The 24,446-nt window shown below is 34.5% G+C and overlaps 1 protein-coding gene across 1 annotated transcript; it reads left to right on the top strand.

Moving 5' to 3' along the window:
* Positions 1-31: 31 nt before the first annotated feature.
* On the top strand, positions 32-14,489 carry LOC117335397 (leucine-rich repeat-containing protein 56-like). Its single transcript, XM_033895358.1, has 13 exons — positions 32-183; positions 1,379-1,465; positions 2,894-3,053; positions 3,631-3,779; positions 5,068-5,247; positions 7,396-7,510; positions 8,069-8,270; positions 8,732-8,920; positions 9,995-10,134; positions 10,517-10,620; positions 12,116-12,276; positions 13,080-13,404; positions 13,897-14,489. Exons 2-13 carry the CDS (start codon positions 1,434-1,436, stop codon positions 14,108-14,110), a joined length of 1,971 nt encoding a protein of 656 aa, XP_033751249.1. The 5' UTR covers positions 32-183; positions 1,379-1,433; the 3' UTR covers positions 14,111-14,489.
* The last annotated feature ends 9,957 nt before the right edge of the window (positions 14,490-24,446 follow it).

Below are 24,446 nucleotides of genomic sequence, written 5' to 3'. Positions count from 1 at the left end.
CAGTTCGACGCATGCGTATTAAATACGGAATTCCAACATGGCGAACTTGCGTCCGTTGCAACCGCATACAAACTAATTGTTAACTGTGAAGCGTTATAACTTGATCTCAAACTTAAGTTGCAAGTCGACAGTTATGTAGCAGGATATACTCTTTTCATTGATTGTCGAAAGGGATGTATTCAGGTAATTTGTAAGTCAGAAATACTACATGAAATCGACGTTGTTATGGAAGCTGTGTCGAGATCGGTGATATTGATGTTTTAACAGCACCATCTCATCATTTTGTATCAGAGCATTCTTCTGCACACAGAAGTGCTTCTTAATATCTATTAATAGTTATCATATTATTATCGTTTCACTTCTTCGAGATATGCAAAGAGTGAATCGACCAAATGTTTAATTTAGCATTCACGATTAGGTGTCTATCAGAGTTACAGTTTTTGGCACCTGCTTTTATACAGAAAACACAATGCTTTTACACCTGTATAGAGATTAAAGAATGAACAGTTTTCCCATGTATGTATATATATACATATTATATATGATTTGTTTTTAAAATTGTATTATTGTTTTACGAGAGTTCTGGTTTGTGTATTTTAAGAATTGGTCTTTTTTTCCACATTAAGAGGGGTCATTTTGGCCACAGTTTTTTTTAAATAACCAAAGTTCTTTTTTATTTCACTTCTGATTACTGACAAAAAGGCAAAGTTTGAATGATATGATTATGCTTGACATGTACTTTAGGAGTTGAACATAATATTGTGTTCTACTGAATTCCATTTTTTTATTCCACTCCACATTTTGTGATTATGATATGAAATTATGCAGATTATTTCATTACCACTGTTTTACATCTAAAATAATTTAATATAAATCTAGCTAAGTAAGAAAAGATCGAAGTGGAGAGGAAGATATAGAGAGGATCAGACCACAGGGGCATGTCTAGTTTTATATTACAAAAAATAGTCAGAAATACCTATATATGTCAATATATATAGGTATTTCTGACTATTTTTTGTAATATAAAACTAGACATGCCCCTGTGATCAGACCATATATGAATTCTAAACTGATGCTCTTATGCAATTGGCAAATGACCTTTAACCAGTTTTGTAATGTAGCGGAAATGGACCGGGGCGATCATCGGCGACCAGGTAGCTCAATCGGTAGAGCATTCAGCTAGTGTTGAGAGGTCCCAGGTTCGAACCCCGGTCTGCCCGTGCATTTTTCCACTCCTACTACAGTAGAACAGAAATATGAAAATATCATATTTGAAATTAAGAATTCCCTTATCCTCCCTGATCTATTAAAAAGAAAATGGAACAAAGTAGACAGACTATCATATGAATGCTTATATTATTTTTTGTCTGTTTCATAGAGGATCCCTGTGGACAAGGTGCTGATATACTGATCTGCTTTGACAGTTGATTCTCATGGCTCTTACACAGGATACCCTGTGTTACAGGTAAGCTGATATATCACATGATTCATACTTCTGTTGTGATGGACTGGGAATCCAACCCAGTACCTCCGAGCGTTCTAACAATAGAGCCAAAAGACTGGACGTTAAGCTCAAAAGCCTAGTGCTGTCTAGTTTTACCACATTCCTTCCCATCTTAATTTTGAGGTCAATCTCTCTTGAGATCATACCCATTTCGACTTACAGTAGCTACCAAATGCCATTTCTGATGGTGTTCCATGCATAGGGCAAGGACATGTACAGTCATCACCAGATGGAGCAGAAAATGAGTAAGGAGGAGTGATCCCAACACAGAGTTTGGTCCAGAAATTTATTCCCTGAATTGTTTACATGTTTAACATGTAAACAACTCAAGGAATATTAAACATATTAACAACTCAAGGAATAAATTTCGGGACGAAACTCTGTGTTGGGATCACTCCTCCTTACTCATTACCTGGATTTTACGTGAAACCTCCGGTATCTTCTAGGATCCACGGCTTTTGCTTCCAGGAAAAAAAAAATTCTATACCAAAATGGCTCAGAGAGGCTCCTAAGCCTAACAGTAGAACTCGATGACAAGTAATTGTAACAAGTAACAAAACATTATAAAAGTCACATTCACTGCAATGCTTGCCATATATATGACTTGAATTATCCAAAATTGCATCTTTTGCAGAGCTTGTCCAGATTTTAATTATCAAAGGTCCCGTTCACAGCAATCCTTAATTGTCATAACTTGATTAATCTAAAGTCACAATCACTGCAATGTTTGTCCAGATGTCAATTAATTGTCAAAAGTCATATTCATGGCAATGCTTGTCCTGAGTTTCATTGTCCTTTCACTGCAATTTTTGTCGAGATGGCTACATTTCTGTCTTTCACTTCAATGCTTGGCTAGACTCATGTGCTTTAAACACCAATGGAACATTAACTTATTAGATAGATTCAGTTATATCTCAACTGTTTCTGTAAAGTTTCATTGTCCAGACACTATATATCTTATGGTCCACACATGTACTAAATCTTAAATCAACATACTCCATGACAGTGATTAGTATGCATGTAATTTTCAAAGCGATCTTTAACAAAATCTGTGAGAAAACATTTAAATCACAAAATGTATTGTCTACTCAACCAAATAGTTATGTTCTGCTAACAGGTATACCAATCTGGCACACAGCTTAACCCTTTCAACCCTATGAAATTTTAGTGGACTCTTCCATTCGTGTATCATTTGAAGTCCAATATGGCCAGTAGGGGTGAAAGGCTTATACAAATCAGAGAAACCAAAATCATTGGAAATTAACAAAAAATCAACATCAGAATTGTGAGAATTCTGAGAACAAAGTGTTTCTCTTACAATTATGATGAAACACTCCTTGGATTTTCATTACATTTACATTAAGTAATGCATGAATTTGTATTTTACAGGCTACAAAACATGACTTCTGACTTTGGTGGGAGACCGGTCAGCGCCCTGGCCCGAGGGGTGCAGATCACAGAGTTTAAGGATACTAGAGTGAACCCAGAACCAATAGTGTTAGAGGACAGTGATGTCCTACTGGAGCAGTACCTCTCTCCGGGCAAATTGGTAACTTTAACTTCAATGATACTTCATCTCCTACAGGGTCTACACAGCGTATCTCAAAAATATACCAAATATGGCATCCAAGGTATAAAAATATGATCTAATTAACACCAGCGAATGGAAAAGAAACATTAATAAAAACCGCCTAAAAATAATTGCTGATACAACGACAAGTGTACCATCTATAGATATGGAGCAAGATAGAATTTGTTCAGGATGCAATGCAAAATTATTAAATTATTTATTCTCTTTAAATTAAAAAGAGAAGCTCAAACTGTTTGAGGGTGGTCATAGTAAAAAAAAAATTTTTGGGGTATTAAATATAATATATATTTATATAGATCTATAATAGTTTCTTCATTAATGTTTTTAATCAATCATAAATGACTGGAGGAGAAACCCCAATGGAAGCTCCAAGCAGTAAAAAAGTGTTCACTTGAAAATATATTTTTGTAATTTTCTGCTGTAGAAACTTTTGACTGGGGTATAGAATCTGTTATACATTCCGGTAATTTTTGTTTTAGAAACTTTTGACTGGAGTACAGAATCTGTTTTGACTTTCCGATGATTTTTATTTTAGAAACTTTTGACTGGAGTACAGAATCTAGATTCAGTGAGCAGTCTGGAACTGAAGGTTGATACTTCTGACACCAGTCTGGGGAATTTCGGATCATTACTACCAAACTTGTCTCAACTAAGACTCTCCAACAGTGTTATACCCTGTATCAGGTCAGTATTGTATTTTGTCTGGCTACTTTCCTCTGGCCATTTCATCAGGACTGGAAGAAATAAAAAAAAAATCACCAGTGTCTTTTCTGTGTATATATATTATATTGTGATGGTTCATGGATGTGGGCATTTCAGCTGCATAGTCCAAAAGCTAGCTTTTGTGGCTGTGCGATTGTGTGTCGTGTCTCTGTTCGGAATTTAAGCAACATTGAGTGTGGTCAGCTCTTGGATGAGTGACCGGTCCGTTGTTTCACCTGTGTACAGTACAATATGTAGTTTTCAAGCAGTGAGTGCCCACCAATAAAATCCCCTCATGTGCCAAATATACCTGCTGGAATATTCTGTTATGATAGAAGCCATACTTAAGTAGTAACAGTGACCTTGACCTTTACACTCTGAAACACGATGCTTGTTAAGGTAATCTACTTGACCTTTTAAACAAGAAGTTACTAGAGTGCTATTAATAGTAACAATGACCTTGTCCTTGACCTTGGCACCCTGAAACATGAACTACTTTGAGATATTCTCAAACTTGACCATGAATATATGAAGTTTGATTAAAATGTATAAAAGTATTTTGTCATCATTTCAAATCTTAAACCCTAGGGACACAGAATGTGATAATAGCTAGATATAAATATGGACTTCATTTAGATAAAATGATCGTTTGATTTAGTAACATGATTTCTGAAAGACGTCACATCATGCAATGTTAATTTTTTCGTTTATTTCAACATCTGACTAAACCATTATTTTTAAAAATTTATGTTGATTCTGAGTTTTTTAATGTTGATTTTGAGTTTTTAATGTTGATTCTGAGTTTTTTATGTTGATTTTGAGGTTTTTTATGTTGATTTTGAGTTTTTTTAATGTTGATTCTGAGGTTTTAATGTTGATTTTGAGTTTTTAATGTTGATTCTGAGGGTTTTTTTATCTTGATTTTGAGGTTTTTAATGTTGATTCTGAGTTTTTGATGTTGATTTTGAGATTTTTTATGTTGATTTTGAGTTTTTTAATGTTGATTTTGAGTTTTTTATGTTGATTTTGAGTTTTTTACGTTGATTTTGAGATTTTTTTAATGTTGATTTTGAGTTTTTTACGTTGATTTTGAGATTTTTTATGTTGATTTTGAGTTTTTTAATGTTGATTTTGAGTTTTTTATGTTGATTTTGAGTTTTTTACGTTGATTTTGAGATTTTTTTTATGTTGATTTTGAGTTTTTTACGTTGATTTTGAGGTTTTTTATGTTGATTTTGAGTTTTTAATGTTGATACTTGATGTATTTCAGGGATCTAGGATCATCACTGCGGTTTGTACAAGTACTGTGGATGTCGCGATGTTCCCTCGTTGAACTTGACGGTGCATCCTCGATGAGCAGTCTCAAGGAATTATACCTATCGTACAATGAAATTTCCGATATCAGTCCTCTCAGCATGTTAGATAAACTTCAAATTCTAGATTTAGAAGGGTGAGTATATCTCAGGTATTGCACAAAAAAAACACTTAACATATTAAAACCTTTCAAAACAAATTTGGAGTTAAATACAGCAGAGCAACAATTAATTAAACTGTATCATATAACTGTTTCGTCCTTCTAGGACTTGTCAGTAATGCAGAGGACCTTAATAGGATTGGGATTTCAAATCAAACAGAATGTTTTAAACAGAAGTACATGGCACACATTTTTTTTTCACTTGTTGACGCCAAAAATATATAAATTTTCTGATCAGTGATTGAATGAAAGTATTCATCAGCTTATTGGAATGAATTTTAGACACATTTAGGTTAATTAACCTAACTGTCTGGCTTTTTTTGTCCTGTTTGGTCTTCAACAATAAAATTATATTAAATTTACCATGTGGTTCTCATGGCAATAATTAAGATAATTCTGTAATTAATGTGCCTAATTATCTACCAAAACAATGAAATAGTTCATGAATTATGATTCTATATCCAGTATGTCTTTATTTCAAATACAGCGGTTATTGATTTCTGCCATCCAGTATTGTTTATTGATTGAAGATTATTCTGTATCAAGCTCCAACTTTTAATTGTTTCAATCTGGTAATAAGCCCATGTCTGATAATAAGCCCATAACCGATAATGTGTCCTTGTTGGATTAAAAGCCCATGTCCAAATAATAAGCCCATGTCTGATAATAAGCCCATGTCTGATAATAAGTCCATGTCTGATAATAAGTCCATGTCTAGTAATAAGCCCATGTCTGATAATAAGTCCATGTCTGTTAATAAACTCATATCTGATAATAAGCTATGTCTGGTAATAACCCCATGTCAGGTAATAACCCACGTCTGATAATAAACCCATGCCTGATAATAAACCCACGTCTGATAATAAACCCACGTCTGATAATAAACCCATGCCTGATAATAAACCCACGTCTGATAATAAACCCACGTCTGATAATAAACCCACGTCTGATAATAAACCCACGTCTGGTAATAACCCCATGTCTGGTAATAACCCCATGTCAGGCTGGTAATAACCCACGTCTGATAATAAACCCATGCCTGATAATAAACCCACGTCTGATAATAAACCCACGTCTGATAATAAACCCATGTCTGATAATAAACCCACGTCTGATAATAAACCCACGTCTGATAATAAGTCCACGTCTGATAATAAGTCCATGTCTGGTAATAAGCCCATTCCTGATAATAAACCCATGTCTGATAATAAGTCCATGTCTGATAATAAACCGACGTCTGATAATAAGTCCACGTCTGATAATAAGTCCACGTCTGATAATAAACCCACGTCTGATAATAAACCCACGTCTGATAATAAACCCACGTCTGATAATAAACCCATGTCTGATAATAAACCCACGTCTGATAATAAGCCCATGTCTGATAATAAACCCATGTCTGATAATAAGCCCACGTCTGATAATAAACCCATGTCTGATAATAAGCCCACGTCTGATAATAAACCCACGTCTGATAATAAACCCACGTCTGATAATAAACCCATGTCTGATAATAAACCCATGTCTGATAATAAGCCCACGTCTGATAATAAACCCACGTCTGATAATAAACCCACGTCTGATAATAAACCCACGTCTGATAATAAACCCACGTCTGATAATAAACCCACGCCTGATAATAAACCCACGTCTGATAATAAACCCACGTCTGATAATAAACCCATGTCTGATAATAAACCCACGCCTGATAATAAACCCACGTCTGATAATAAACCCACGTCTGATAATAAGCCCACGTCTGATAATAAACCCACGCCTGATAATAAACCCATGTCTGATAATAAACCCACGCCTGATAATAAACCCACGTCTGATAATAAACCCACGCCTGATAATAAACCCACGTCTGATAATAAGCCCACGTCTGATAATAAACCCATGCCTGATAATAAACCCATGCCTGATAATAAACCCATGTCTGATAATAAGCCCACCCATGTCTATTGCAGGTCAATAGAAATTTAAAATTTATATTTGATAAGCCCACCCTCTAATTTGAATTACAGATTAAGGTCAGCACTGCATTATTACATAAGAAACATTGTATTTATTGTTCTCTCAGCAAGTAAAACTTAACAAATAATTTTGTCTTATTTTTTTCAGGAATAATTTAGACGATATATCACAAATTCAGTACTTGTCATTCTGCCTCAAGTTGAGGAAACTCACATTAGAGGCAAACCCACTTTGTGTTCACCCTGCACCGGATAAAGATGATGTAAGTAGTACACAGAAAATATTCAATATGAAATAAATCTATAAATTTAGCCATTCATCTCACACCAAACAAAGATGATGGAAGTCTCATCCAAAAATATTCTCTATGAAATAAATCTGAAGATTTAGCAGTTCATCCCAAACTGGACAAAAACAATGTAAGTCTTATATCAGCAAAATATTGTCTGTGAAATAAATCAACAATTTTTGCTGTTGCTAACCCAGAAGGAATATTACCAGCACCATATTAATTTGTTTTTGTTGAATCATTTCAGTCATACATATTGACATAGATTTGGCTATCCTCTTCCATATCATAATCCAAGATGGAGGGTGGGTTATTTACAGGGATAAGCTCACCCCTCCCCCACTTTTGCCCATTTTCAGTTCACAAACCCCTGATCTAGAATTTCATAAAATATGATGATGTGAAGTGTTTACCTAGATATATTGACGACAAAAGTATCACTTTTAGAATTTAGGTTCTGCTTAACACTATGTTTCTTTGTACTTGGCAACCAGCAGGACCAATGGGCCTTTTGTTTTAAAAATATTACAGGCAAATTACGACTACAGACAAGAAGTGAAGAGAAGCATTCCTCACGTTGTCACACTGGATGACGAGCCATTAATGATTGAGTCAATATCGAGCAAACCAAAAAATGTTTTTGATGCCGACTGGGCCTTTTTAGAGGAGTTACACAAAGATTTAGGACTGACAGGGTCAATGGAGAGCTTAGAAGCTTCTGATGGAGGGGGAGGTGAGAAAAAAGTGATGTTATGTAAAGATTGTGTTTTTGATTGTTTAAAAATGTTTGTGGTTTTACCAAAAGTGGATCATAATTTTTTCTATCAATTTTGATTTCCAACGCTGGATTCTAATTTTTTCTATCAATCTTAATTTCCAAAACTGGATTATAATTTTTCTATCAATTTTAATTTTGGTTGATCTAGTTTTAGCAATTTTATTATTAGCACATGTATCTATTTCAAAGCCTTAGAATATTGGGATTTCAAAATGACTCCCAGTTTTAAAAAATTATCCTGCTTTTGTTTATGTTTTGATTTTAAATGATGCTGTCCCGATGTTTAAATATATTCAGTAAATGACCTTGGAGTGATGTTGACGCATCATATGTAAGTGACATTTGGGATTATTTACTAACAACTGGCTCGGTTTGTTATGTGTCTACAGTAAATGACTCTATTGTTGATGTCCCAGGTCCATCAGACTCGAGTCGTCCTAGCAGTGCGTCCTTGCGTCCCTCCACTGCCTATAGACCTGGAAGTGCCATGAGGCCTTCATCAGGTTTCCGTCCTTTGACAGGTTCAAGGCGCCCTGCAACAACATCAGGAAGTTTACGCCCTGGCACAGCTCGGCCTGGCACGGCCAGTAACACAAATACTACTGGTATGTATCTCAGAAAAATTAAATGGCCTAGGTACAGCATATCAGACAAAGGTCTACAACCAACTTGGTGTTTTTACAATTACAGTGATAGGATCTGCGATGTTCAAGTGAAAAATATATGTCCAGTTGTCATGGAAAAAATTCTCAAGGTGAATTAATTTAGAAAATACCTGAAAATATATTTTTTTCATAGTCATAACCGTAATTAATGAGATATTTGACGATTGTTTATCACCAACTCATTATTATCATAACTATAATAATCATACTTACCAATTTTCAACGTACAAAAATCATATTTCTTGTGAAATATCAAAGATAAAACAGTCTTACACATGTTTTCATACAAATCTTAGAGTAACATCAATGAAAAAGGTTTATTGGAAGGAAATATTGAAGTTCTTATGCATTTATGAAAGTCTGATTGCAAACACATTTTTGCTCATGTCACCAATTTTTCGGATACATAGCTTGGGCTCCACCCACGTTACCTTATTTGGTATTTCATACAGGTCAGCTATTAGAGTTAAAACTTGAGTGGTCATTAGTGCCCACATCTTCGTCAGCAAAATTTTCACTGTCACAATCTTTAATAATTTTCATTAGTACAATTCTAAACAAAATTTACTAATTATGAAGTGACTGTTTTTATAAACAAAAACCTCCCTCCCTCCTTCCCAGCTCAACAATTGATATATCTTCAAATATAATTCAACACTTACTTGGGCATAGCTTTGCTGCTCACCTTTGCTTTATATATCTGAATTTATGCGTTTTTATGTTCATTCTAAAAATAATACTGAAGGCCACCTACAGAGGTGAGCCCAAATATTATGCCATAATTCTTCTGTGTCAGTCATTATTTGTATATAAAGCAAACAAAGCTTGCAGCATTTAAGGTATATATTACACAGTGAAAATTCATATCTTGGAGGAGAGAAATGATGTTTTCCTTGTCATAGGACAAAGAGCCAAAAAAACATATATTCCTTGTTTTAGCCATAAAGTGTGACATATGTATACAGATATTTTGCTCTGTGTGAACCACCAGACAAATTTTATTTTCTGTTTCAGATGTGCGGTCAGAAGAAGCATCAAGTGATCTGACTTTAGGGAAGGTCATCTGTGGTAACCCCTCCAAAGCCTTGTTGTCACGGCGACGCATCACAGGACCCGAAAACAAAGAGGCAACAGCTCCTAAAATGTTCCCACAGGTAGGCTGCAACCTGAATAGACAGTAAGACTTGCTTGAAATAAATGACCTTGACCCCTTACAAGGTCACAGAGAACAAGTTCCTCCAAACCAAGAGACAGAGTCATTGAAATTGCAATTAAATTGGTCAGGATGATATTTCTGAAGTGATGTCAGTTATCTCTGAAATTCATGTTCTTGAAAAATATAAATTAATAAATTAAAATAAACAAATATTAAAAAACAAAAACAAAAAAACAAAAACAAAAAAACAGATTTTCACTTGCAACAAACACTGGTTGTGATCCCTATGAGAGTAAAATGTGTAACTTTCATAGTAAAAAAAAAGTAATAGATTTAAATTGTAGATTATTGATGCTTTATAAAACTATTTTTTGTTTTAGTTTAAACATCAGCCAGAGCATACGTACGATCTACCACAGGAGGACGACAGAGATCGATCAGAAATAATGTCAGAATTACGGGCCTGGAAACAGGAACATGAAAAGTAAGTCATCAGTAAATATCATATTGTGCTCGTCAATTTCAGCTGTATATTTCAATCTATCAGTGTAGATATGACCTATCAAAATGGGTTGTCTTCAAGTACAAATTTTATCAGAAGTCTTGGAATTATAGTAATATCCAATATAAATCTGATAAAAGTATTGTCCTTGATGCCTTTTGACATCTCCCCCCACTTACCCAATGAAAGTGCCTTTTGAAAGTCTCCCCACATTCTATGTGTGACTCCATTACACATATCCCCCACTTAATACCAAATGTGGGAATTTGAGATCTACTTTAGTTAGCCTGTTTGTTATTCTGTATTGCAGTGGACATAAATTTGTTTCTTGATAAAAAAAAAAGACAAAACAAAGTACAAGAAGTAAACACTTGGTGTCATCTTCAATGATAAATCAATATGAGAGTCCCAGTTAATAGACTCAAAAATTTTGTTGAACCCATAGAAATTCTAGAAATATTGAAATTTTACATATGATATGACCCAGAGTTTTAACAAAACTCTAGGAAAATGATTTCTCTTAACATTTTCTTCGGGTTGGAAAATATGGTTTATGTAAAAGGTTTGTTTCACAACAAATGAATGTTTATATGTGACGTTTCGATAACTAATACAGTATGTCACCTTCATCAGACCAATGACCAGGGCAGCATGTGTACATAGAGGTGAAAAAAGTGTACGAAGTTCAAACGACTTCTTCTCAATAACCAAGAGGCCCTGCGACTTGATATTAGGGGTGAAGCATGCTGGGGTGAAGGGCTACAAAGTTTGTTCAAATAAATGACCTTGGCCTTCATTCAAGGTCACATGGGTCAAATAGGCTATAATCTTCAAACGACTTCTTCTCAATAACCAAGAGGCCCAGGGACTTGATATTTGGCCTGTAGCATGCTGAGGTGAAGGGCTACAAAGTTGTTCAAATAAGATTATGAAATTCGAAGATCTATGTTGATTTTGGCTATATGCTGTTGTGTTACAATACTATGCTGTAGGATAGTTTGTGTAACAAAAACTTAACACAAACTGTAGGAAAGTGACCATGACCCATACAACAATAAATGATATAACACTGCATTATAACAAAGGTTACCGTAATCTAGACCGATTTTACTACCGAAATTAGGTAGTATTCCCCACTGATGGTGTTTTTCCCCTTTGAATAAAAACAAATTCCCCTTCAATAAAAATCCCATAAAACAGCTGAAAATTCTCCAAAACAGGAGAACTCCCCCAAATTTTCATGAAATCTGTAAGAATCATAGCAATTAAAGAATAGCCGTAAATGTTAAAGTTTAAAGAATAATTCAAGACATTGCAGCCCTTCATTTTCCCGAAATTACGTAATGGGTAGTATATTCCCAAATTCCTATATTATCCCTGATCTAGGTGTATATACATACACTACTTTTGGCACCGGTTTTAAATAATTTTATATTTATGAATCCTTCCTCGTTATCATACAATTTTCCCCCCGCAGGCGTATGATAAAGATTAAGGAGGCCAAGGCCCCTCAAGTTTTAGTCGTGGACCACGATGATGCGATCAGCCTTTCTGGTGAGGAAATCACATCGGATGAAGATGAGGAATTGGATGACAACCTTGGGATCACCCCTCTTGGTGCAGATATTACAGAAAAAGGTAATAAACTCTTTTAGCCAGGTTCTACCTTCTTAGTTCTACAAAGATGTAGATCTCATACATTTACTTACAGGATACTATAACCTTTAAGGGCGAAGCTTCTATAATTTTGAGATTTCGCACAAATTTTTGCAGAAAGCAATACTTTTATGACAATGATAATACATTTGCATCTGAAAACCTTATAAGAAAAAATACAAAATAATCAAAGCCATATAGTTCTAAATCAAAATTGGTGATATGAGACTGAAACAAACATTTCAAAGTCTTGAATATTGTGATGTTATTTGCATTGTTAAAAAAATGGTACATGGAAGGCTTATGATTTTGTTTTCAATTGAAAGAAAAAATTGTAGACCGCAGAAATTCTTAGATAATGACATGCTAATGAAAACATGCTCATTTGAAGTTTTCAATAATGAAAAAATCAATCCCTGATCCGTTTTGGTATTGGCATTAAGAAAATCAAGAAGAGCTGATTTTAACATCAGAGCATTTAAAAAGCTGTGGGTGACAGTTTTGATTTTTGAAACACCATTCAATCGTCTTTTGATATAGATAGACAAAAGGCTTGTTTGATGATCTAATTTGGATTTGTCAGCTAGCATGTGAAAGGAAGGGAATTCAATAATTGATAGAAGTGATTCAGCCAATCAATTGGAGTTCTGGGAATGGGAAGATTTTTTTTTTCGTTTCCTTAATTTTCTTAGGAGTTATGTCCCTTTACGATATTATACATAATGTATGCACGTAGGAATAAGTATCAAGTTTACCTCTTGGTCATAATATAAATTTCTTTTCAGACGACAGATTGACGAATCACAAAATGGTTACAGACAGCCTTCGCAGTAAACAGCGGTCACCTGATGACCAGGACTTGACCACTAGTGTCCCTGCCAGGTCGATGCTTGACCAGTTGTCAGGAAGTGAGGGTGCTCGTCCCAAGTCAAGAGGCCCAATGCGCCCATCTCCTCCTATGAAGCCAATCACTGGTGTGAGAGGAAATAGTCCTGTGAGGGGTCCACTCAGGGTGTCGGACAATCTGGGTCTACCCCGAGCCCCTTCATATGCTACGTCTACAGACGAGCCTAGCCCTCTATCTGCTGGGTCAGGGTCTAGTAGTCTCAGGTAAATATGGTTTTACTTGTCAAGATTGTACAAGAGTTACAAATTTAACTAGCTCCTACAGATATGAACTAAGTAACAGATAATTCTGTCCTGTAGGTGGAGCATAAGAATTGTACCTGCTGCCCCCATTGCATGATTGTAAGCGGCGACTTAATTTTTTTCTTTCTTCTCACTAAAGATCTTTTTTCTTCCAAATGTCTCGCTTGACTCTACCTCATTTTTGGACAACCATTGAGCATGCATTCACCCCTGTAAGGAAGGCTTTGGTGCTGTCTCTTGCCAAGACATACCAGAGTCTTTGAACCATAAAAGTTCTTACTCTTGCTTAGCGCAGAATCTTTTTTAATATGGTAAGCTTAAAACAGTTCTGAAGTAAGCTCTCCCTAAACTTAAATACTCACTTTACACTTGAGAACGGGTATTTGAGAATAAATCATTATGCTAAATATTCAATCAATTAATAATGGTTGTGTTCTACGTTTTGTGTTACAGGAAAAAGTATGATCGCAGCAATATCTACTCTGAGGCTGTACAGCCTGTTATAAGAGGCTCGTCAGCAGCTGCAGCAGAAAGACCCCTCCCTTCTACTCGACCGTTCACTGCCAATGCCATCCTCCAACCCTCTCTTCCATCCACACAACAAAGGATTCGTCGTACCCTTCCGTCGGTCCCCAGTCTACCCTCCCGTCCACCGGTTCCAAAGTAGCCAAAACAAATTTTGCTCCTGGACCAATATGAATTTTTATTTTGCTACATCTGCTTAAATTCCATGTCGTCATGATGGACATTTTCGGTAATTGGCGTCATTCCTGTTCCAGAATGTTGACATGCTATATTTGCATAAATTGTAAACTTAGGATATTACATGTGATAGATAGGCATGGCTTTATTCTAGAGATTTTGCATGTGGACAACATTATATGTGGAAAGTGTTTAAGCTTCTTGTGATGTTGTGGATGGACCTACAAGGAAATAATTCCATAATTGATCATAGTATAAAGTGTTCACGTGAACAAAAACTCAAGGAATAACATTTTATGATAATGTTGCTAATTTATAAAAGTTTCCGAGAATCTCCGGAAAAGTTAATCTCCGGAAAAGTTCATCAGACATCGGATCTGGAAACTTACGCCTTGACAATACATAAATTCAGTGTGGGGTGGACAATTTCTTTAAAGTTCGATGGACCAGTATTCTGCCTTGATGTCTGTATTACTGCTGAAACGAAGATAAAAGCCAAACGGATACATCATCGATCATCGTTGTAACACAGACACAAAATTACCTATTTCACTTTTCCCTAGAGTCACTGCTATGAGACAAAGATTTTGGATTTAATTAAGAGGTTTGTAATTACAGATCTATCTGTATAAAGATTTGACTGGTTAGAATTTTTGAGTTTTGAGTTTAAAGTGATTTTCTTGTCAACAACATTTTGAAACTGGTTTTTGACTTACTTGTGATAAGTAATACCAACAATATCCATGCATTTCTAATTATTGGCACATATATGATTTATTGTCACATTCATTTAATCTGGCATATTTTTGTTTTATTTTGATAAATCTAATTTTCCTCAGATAATTAACATTCCATTAAAAGTTACAAAGTCATGTACTGCAGCCTTATTGGTAAGACAAATTATCGGCTTATTCTTTAAAAGCCAGAGAAATCATCAGAAAACTTCAGATTACATAATTGGCAGAAAGGACATGTGAAAATTGTCAATTGTGTTTCGTACGTACACTCTGATGTTACTGGAATCAGACAAAGCTTGAAAGTAAACATTCCTCTTAATATATGTGTGTGGTACTGACTTTGTGTCAATATGGTAAAGTCAACATCGATCAATAATTTTGGAAGGAGTGATGTCATGAAAAGTGAACAAAAAAAATTAAGAAAATACTGTATTAAATGGTGCTCAGCATAATTTGCATATTAACATAATATTTATTTTTCCTCACTAATCAGTTTTGTTATTTGATGGTAATTTCAGGATGAGATTTATGCCAATATTTTTGCTAAAAAAAACTCAAATTGTACGATATTATATCAGAAAATCCGTCCAGGTCCACAAAAACCTTAGTTCTCCCATACCAGAAACCATAATATCTTTATGGACTTGCCATTCAATGGTCCTTGATGATTATTTAATTCTGTCAATTCTTCCCCCCACAAATCATTGTTGTATTTGAAGGTGGAAACTGAAAAGTATGTATAAGAAAGTTGAAAGTGACATTGAGGGCCAGTTTTATCAAGAGGACTTAAATTACTTCTAAATTTCTTGCTATTTGTATGTTTGTTTGTACTGAACAATGTATCTGTAGTTGCTGTAATAAATTTGAGCGAACTGTTAAGGAATGTAAAGATGATATGTACAGTGTGTTAAGTTTGATTATTAATTGTCATGGAAATTTAATATATATTTCATTTGATAATAACTGGCCTTTTTATTATTTTTGTATGTAGTCCCCATTACAGTAAATTCCTGTGTAAGGGGAAACAATCAAAGGGAGATAACTCTCATTGATTAAAATGTTTGTTTCAACATGATTTTCTCTCATGTAGATAAATATCATAGGTATATTTGCTAGGTGTGTTTCCGATAGACTAATTTGGTCTACGTAGTGTAAAATTTGAGAGTGTTCCAGAGAGACGATAAACTTAGGTGTGTTAAAAAGTCTAGAATTAGTAAAAACGTGTTACAGAGAATCTATGTCAGTTAGCTGACCGTTACATGTCTGAGAGATTAGATCAACCGTGTGTTTGAAAGAGACTAAACTGTGCATGCTTGTTTCAGAATGACTAAATTGTCATTGTTAGTAAAGTTTGGCTTCAAAGAAACTTGAGGATGAAGTGTCAGACTAATTTGGTCATGTGTGTTTGAGGAAGACTAATTTGGTCAATGGTGTAGGAGAGGCTAATTTAGTCAGGTGTGCTCGAGACTAGTTTAGTGGGATGTGCTTGACAGACTAATTTAGTCAGGTGTTTTTGAGAGAGACTACTGTAGTTTAGTCAGGTGTTTTTGAGAGACTAATTTGGTCAATTGTGTGAGAGAGACTGATTTAGTCAATTGTGTGAGAGAATAATTTAGTCAATTGTGTGAGAGAGAATAATTTAGTCAATTGTGTGAGAGAGACTGATTTAGTCAGATGTGTTTCAGAGACTAATTTAGTAAAGTGTGTTTCAGAGAGGCGAATTAAGTAAGGAATGTGTAAGAGAGACTGATATATTCACCTGTTTTTGAGATTGACTAATTTGGTCCCATGCATGAGAAAGACTAATTTGGTCAGGTGTGTTTTCGAAAGACTAATTTAGTCTGTTGTGTTTCAGTGAGACTAAATTGTACAATTATGTCAGATGTGTTTTATTGAGCTATGAATATGAAATTGATTATAAAACTTGAAAATGATCACAACAGCTGTCTGTCACATGCTTGTTTTAAAATGTAAACACTATACTTATATAATTACTTATATTGTTATATATGCAAATTGTATATTTTTATTTATTTATTTGTGATAAACTTAATTTTGACTTTTTGTCTTGTTTCCTCAACTGTCTCTTTGAAAGGTTCCTGACCTTGTACAGAGTGTTCTTTATACACAGGGCAGGGTTATAAACTGTGTCAAATAGAAGCTTTGTTTGTGGTATTATAGAATTTGTTTGTAAATTAATTTCTGCATAATTTGAAATATATATTTTAAATGAAATATTTACACAACAACAAAATTAATGTAAATTCTCCAGGAGTGATAACAGTATTTATTTGTTATGTCATTACATAAAAAGGGGAGATAACTGCTGAAATACAGAACTGGTATGTTGAATTGGTCATGTGACTTTGTACCTCATTAGTCATGTGACTTTGTACCTCATCTCCAGGCTATTTGAGATTGTTCCAACAAACATTAAATTTTTACCAGTCAGAAACACTTGAATAGATTCATGTTAATTATTTTACACGCATATTTAAAGGACAGTGACTTGAATAGTTGGTTATAACCCCTCAAAATCAATTTTCTATTTGTTTGCTTGTTTTAATTGCCAATTAACAGCCATGCAGCCATGATAAAGTATGTAAGTCTCTTTGAAGTTGCCCAAGGTTTCTTTGCTGAATGGGGGGGGGGGGTAAAATAAAATGTATTGTCTAAATAAAAAAACACATCAACCCAGATGGTTGGTTATACCTCATATTCATGAAGTGGAAGTGTTTTTAAGGGTGGCTAAGTGAAAAGGTATTGATTTCTTTTTGAAAACATCAATTTGATGAAAAGACAGAGGTGTTGGGGGGGGGGGGGGATTCCGGGAATTTTCCTGATTTGAGGTATGTTCTCTATTGCCAATAGGATGTGTTGACCTGATTAAATCAGTCAGCCTGATATACAGACTTCAGTCGTTTTGTTAATACAGAATGCCACAAAAATAGTCATCAGAACACTTTGTGATTCAATGTGATAGGGTAGTATAGACATCTGAAATATATTTTAAAGATTTATAAACTGTTCCTCAGTGTTACCATATCACAACATACATTCAAACCAGGTTTTCTTTCTTTTAACGAAGTTTCTTCTTATATTTTCCTCATTACAAGCATTTTCTTCCCAATTTCTGATACACTCCCTCCTTTCCACCCTTCTTCCCTGAATTCTTCTTCTCCATTTTGCTGCAACATCTTAATGAATGTAGTGCTGTCCTACTGCAAATTTACGATAAAAAAAGTATATGGTACTTGCTTTCAAATCCTCGTATATTTACATATCAGATTTTGGCACTGCTATACATTGGATAAGAAACCCTTTAAACCAAATCAGACAAGTTGGGGAAACCGCTAAAATATTTACTGCTAATTATATGCACTGTATTTTGCTTTCTGCAACACTTGTTTTGTGTACATTCTGACATTCCATCTTTTGTTGTCACTCCCTATTTCTCAGGTTGTTAATAGTTGTCATCTTTCTATCTTTTGTTGTCACTCTGTATTTCTCAGGAGTTGCCAATAGTTGTCATCTCTGAAATTAACACTTTATTTTTTTCCTAAAAAAAAAAGTTGAATTTTATCTTAGTAACATCATACTGTAACCAAAGTTAAAACTATTTCACATTATTTAATGTAAATCGTTAAGTGCTTTGAAATGTCTTTGGAATGTCTTTTGAATGTCTATGGAATGTCTTTGGAATGTCTTTGAAATGTCTTTGGAATGTCTTTGAAATGTCTTTGAAATGTCAAGCCTTCATTTTCATTAGATTTCACTGTCGTGTACACGTTTTTGTTGATGTCAGCTGGTGATCAAATAAAATTTGATAAATACATTATTCCTGGTTTGGTGTTGTAAATAAAGTCTTCTGAAGTCAAATGGTGTCCCAGGAACTAAATGAATGTACATGTATATTCAGAAATACCATGTGTATGATTGACGTTAAAATTTCAACAAATTGAATATTTTTAAGTAGAGAATGTTGGGTCAGCTACAACAACTAGAAATTTGAGATGGTTGACATTAGAATTTGAACAAATTAAATATTTTCAAAGTAAAGAATGCTGGTTCAGCTTGACATACTAGATATTTGAGGGGGAAAATCAAGCTAAACTGCAGTTTTATATATCTGAAAAAAATAACTATTTTCAGAACTGATAAAAACAGTTCTTTTGTTTTAAATGACAATATGTTAATATAGTTATATATAATGATGGCAAAATATGAAGAGCAGGATTATTATATATATCTTCACAGATACCTCCGAAAAGTACAAGAAAATGAATACCAGTTTTACTCGTGCTCAAGTTAACTTTGTGGGCTTAGGCTTTTGGTGATAACTTTATCTTAATCAAAATGTTTGTCAGTAATTGACGAAATTTCAGAGGACATCAATTATTGTCAATGTTCAGGTTTTTCTTTTATAAACTGCTATTTTATGATTTAAGCGAGTTTAAAGAAAGCGTGGTTGAGCACAGATTTCATGTTTCAACATGCATGAGAATGATTTCTCGATACGTGCCGAGATGCAGTAGATATTCATTGGTTGCCTCATCTTTCGTCCTATCCCTCTGTTTTCGGTTACATTAGTGCTAGATGATGCAATTTTTCGAGCAATACCAGTGAAAAACCATTACGTAGAGCCAATTGAGCCATCTTTAAATGACCGAAGGAAACAATTTAAGTAAAACCCCTAAAATCTCGGCTTTCAATCTTATTTTCAATCCGCAATAACGAAACTTATTTACTCAAAACCAAAAACTCTTACAAACAAAAGAATTTCAAACTTTCTACATGAACTTAACATACGTTTAGACAACATAGGCGAGTACACCGTATCTGATGTACCGCCGTGGCTTGTCGAAACACCTGATATTAACCTTACTCTGCATGAGAGGGAAAAGTCGAGTGTATTACCTGAAGAGCACAAATCTTCCTTTCGGGAGTGCATTGCAGATTTTCCTGATCATGTTCAGATCTACACTGATGGCTCAAAAGATGGTGAAAAGGTCTCGACAGCGTGCTACACCAATCACCATTCTTCTTCAATCCGTTTACCTGATCGATGGTGCCGCCATTTTCTCTACAGTTTGGCCCTCGACCATATATACGATGAACACCGCATCCAAAAAGCAATCATTTTTTCTGACTCTCTGTCTGTCCTTCAGAGTTTACAATTACGATATCCTAGAACACACTCGTACAAAACCTTGTCTTCCGAATATCTCTCATCTTTGAGAGAGAAAAAAGCAAAAAAAAAAAAAGCATTGCATTTGATTCCGAGCCATGTCGGAACTAAAGGCAACGAACTTGTTGACCGGCAAGCAAATACAAGCTTCAAATCTCCCAACAAATAAATATCGAACTACCGTATAAAGACTTCAAACCTGTCATTTGTACTGCCATTCAACGTAAATGGCAGCACAATGGGCTCTCGAGACGAGCAACAAACTTATTAAAGTTCAACCGAAATTTAAAACATACTTTCCAAGTCGGGGAGATCTTACAGAGGAAGTTGTCCTCTCTCGGCTCCGTACCTGGTATATATATCCTACTCATTCGTTCCTTTTAAAACGGGAAGATTCACCAATATGTCATGCATGTGATGCTCAATTCACAGTGGAGCATTTCTAACGGAATGCTCCGATTTTTGGCACATTCGTGATAACTACTTTGGAGTCCCGAATATTGAAACTCTTTTCAATTCCATAGATTCGAAAGCACTATTTAGCAATTTGAAAGACACCGATCTATTCTATAGCACTTAATGTCGTTTTACATTACTCTCTTTGACGTTATATATATATCACAAAGTTCAAATCAACTATTCGTTATTTTTTCTCATGATTTTAACCCCTCCTTTTTAATGATCTAAATATACAATACGGACGCTTTTGAAAAATGAACATTTTTATCTGATTTTAAATTAAAATAAAATATAATCATAGTTTATTCTTTGGCCCTAAATAACCCTAGCTGTCGATGGGCCGTAAAACACAAACAAACAAACAAACAAACATCTGTTTACATTAGTGCAAGACGAGGTAAACAACGCGTGACCTCAGTACCATCATCACTGTCCATGTTCTGACTTGGTAAAGTTGCCCGACAGTTCATTTCGACTTTAGGGTTGTTTGATCATGGATGTTTTTATTCCCATGGTTGTATATACAATAGACATTGACTGTTGTCGGACAAAAATAACAAGAGGTTCCAATACCAAATATGGAGATGTTCCGAAAGACGCAAACTTCCTTGTGCGATGTGATGTTGATTGTGTTGAACGCCCGTGTCACTATCCTGGTTCTCACCTTGGGTTCAACATACAAATGTAGTATATATAGCTATGATATACGTTGTCAACTGTCCCCCTCGTCTCATAGATCTTGGTTTAATTTACAAGTCACTATTAGCAGTATGTTGCTAAAAAATGTAAACTTGGAGGGTTCAGGTTTCCAATTCGATAGCTATTGTGACCCGATTTACCACAATCACAGAGGAGATTAAAGGGGCATTCCTTCGTTTGAATAAAGCGTATGTCACCAAAATGAAACTTAATGAGAAATGTGTATATTTTCCCAGGTAGTAAAAGTTATAATCTTTAAATTAATACCACAGTTTTACTCTCAAGAGAAGCAAAAGTGCTTCAAGTATTAAATCATAAAAATTCCCAACTCGACCCAAAGTACATGTATCACAAATATCCGCAGAAGCAGACGTTGTTTGTGTACGAAACGTCATTTTTCTGTACATTTTGGCGTTACTTGCATTACTGGTAGACACAAAATTTCATGTAATCCTCATTCGGGCAGAGATTTCATCAATAGAAATTTTGCACGCTTCTGATGTCCGAACGAAGTAATGCCCTTTTAACTTGTTTAGGAATGGAATGGTAACCAAACGAGAACGCACAAGCGACTTGATATCTTGAAATCGAAGCCTGGCTGGAGACCAAGATGGAAGAGAAATTGAAAATAATTTGGTTGGAAATTCAGGCGTTGTGTTCCAAATTGTTACCAAGTATACCAGAGAAGGACCAAGCTATACACATGATTTGTCATAAATACGAAACGTTCTACTGAATTTGACGAAAATGTAATGATGTCAGGAAGATGGACGTTTTCATCACACAACTGTTTTTAACAACAAATAGGTCGTGTTATCAAAGGTTTGGATTTCAGCTTCATTTGCCTTATAAAATCAGCTTACGCATTTTTTCCAGTGATAATTATAATCCTCAAACATTGTTATCTGGGAGGGGATAATCCCTTCCATAAACCTTTATGTCGTGTGATTTAGATTCACTGGTAACATCTCTGCACTAAGATATCAGGAACTATCCTTACCACATGGATAATGTCGTTTTCATGAGCTGGCTATGTTGCTATGGCAACGTAAATGGAAGTGTGATCTATCGTTGTATGATGATAGATATACAACCTCCTTATTGAGATAGCATTGGGATATTTAAAATCATGACAATCTGCAGTGAGCTTGGTCTTAAGGATGCAATCCAACTAAAGTATACCTAGAGCGGATTCTAGTGTGGTCCATGCTTCTATTGGGGATCGCACAATGAGTTGTTTTTATTCAGTGATATTTACAAGATATTTAAGATGCCACATCGCCGACAAAAACGTAATTATGAAATATTGAAAACAATAAAAGGCTAAATATCAATGTATACTTTAATATGATACTGAAATTTTAAATCTTTACGCTAAAAGCATCTCCAAAAAATTTGGCCTTTCAAATTCGAAGAGAATGCAAATAACCCATGAAGACATTTTATCGCATTCCACCTCTACATTTTACTTCCGGTGTAGAAACGATAATTTTATTATTATGTATTCATTTTTTTAATTTCGATTCCATGGGTTTCATTTTATGATTTTTTTGTAAGAATCAGTGTGTGCCATCCACGATGGGGAAAATGCCTTCACAGATATCACGACGCTTATTTAAGTAAACACAAAATACAAGCAAGGGTAGGGTATCTTTATTAAGATCGACAAAGAAATGAATAAAAAGAAATGAAAGCGAAATGTTCAATATCGTGTGATCTTGTAAATCAAGGATAAACATAATCATCTTCACATCAACAATTGTTATTGGAACGTAGATAGACTAAAATTCCACATGTAGTATAATAGCTGTAGATGTTTTACAGAACTGGGGACATTTTTTGTACATGACTCTTTTTCAATATTTGAAATAACATTTGGTATTGACTTGACATTCGTCGCATATTGGTACATAGTAGGCATATTCTTTATTGCATTTATATACGATTTATCTTGGATTCAATTATTCTAATGATAGTAGCATTTAATATCTACGTTAATCTTAATGAAGTAAAATGAATTACAAACTTCCTATTATTAGTATTTGAAATCGCTAGCTTTAATATCATTATTATCATTTGGAAAAAAAAAAAAAAAAAAAAAAAGATCGCTTTCTTTTTTAAAACGTCTTATACTATTTTTGCTACCTTCCCAGTATATTTAACTAAAACTAATTTCTCCCATTGCAGTAAAATATATTTTCATATCTATATAAATGAAATATATTAAAATATTTATATTTAAAATATACAGTCCCAGTTGGTCAATATGTATGAAGAACAGTAGCTAATCCTAATACCTCTGTAAGCAGGATAAAGTCTCATTATTTTCCTGTAGACTTACGAAGATATTAATTTTCTGCTGTATGTTGGTATATGACATTTTCCTCATCAATATATTTGCTAATAAGTATATGCAATATATTTCCTCCACTTAGCTATTTTGTTTATGAATACGTAAACGTGCAGGTCCTTATACGCATAGATTGCAACATACATGGATGATTGATTTCTTACACAGTTGACTGATCACGTCACGGATCATTGATACATTGGTGTAGCTTTGTCACGGGAGCGGTTGCTTACATACAGTGGTTTGGTATACATACATTTACATATATACAGTTAAATGTATGATGCTACACCTACAAGGTAAAATGTATCCACACTATCTCACACGTGTCTTTAAAATGTATGTTTATGGTTGCATACAAAATGTATGTTTGTGTTTGCATACAAAATGTATGTTTATGGTTGCATACAAAATGGATGTTTGTGTTTGCATACAAAATGTATGTTTGTGTTTGCATACAAAATGTATGTTTGTGTTTGCATACAAAATGGATGTTTGTGTTTGCATACAAAATGTATGTTTGTGTTTGCATACAAAATGTATGTTTGTGTTTGCATACAAAATGGATGTTTGTGTTTGCATACAAAATGTATGTTTGTGTTTGCATACAAAATGTATGTTTGTGTTTGCATACAAAATGGATGTTTGTGTTTGCATACAAAATGGATGTTTGTGTTTGCATACAAAATGGATGTTTGTGTTTGCATACAAAATGGATGTTTGTGTTTGCATACAAAATGTATGTTTGTGTTTGCATACAAAATGTATGTTTGTGTTTGCATACAAAATGGATGTTTGTGTTTGCATACAAAATGTATGTTTGTGTTTGCATACAAAATGTATGTTTGTGTTTGCATACAAAATGGAT

The sequence above is a fragment of the Pecten maximus genome, chromosome 10 (assembly GCF_902652985.1).
Source record: "Pecten maximus chromosome 10, xPecMax1.1, whole genome shotgun sequence".
Lineage (NCBI taxonomy): Eukaryota > Metazoa > Mollusca > Bivalvia > Pectinida > Pectinidae > Pecten > Pecten maximus.
The sequence above is the reverse complement of the archived record's forward strand: the minus strand, read 5'-3'. Positions and strand labels throughout refer to the sequence as shown.

Excerpts from the sequence above, each read along its gene's own strand:
- LOC117335397 (XM_033895358.1), top strand. The coding sequence starts at position 1,434 with ATGGCTCTTACACAGGATACCCTGTGTTACAG. Across the intron at positions 5,248-7,395 it reads CAAATTCTAGATTTAGAAGG|GAATAATTTAGACGATATAT; the intron begins GTGAGTATATCT and ends TATTTTTTTCAG. Across the intron at positions 13,405-13,896 it reads TCAGGGTCTAGTAGTCTCAG|GAAAAAGTATGATCGCAGCA; the intron begins GTAAATATGGTT and ends TTTGTGTTACAG.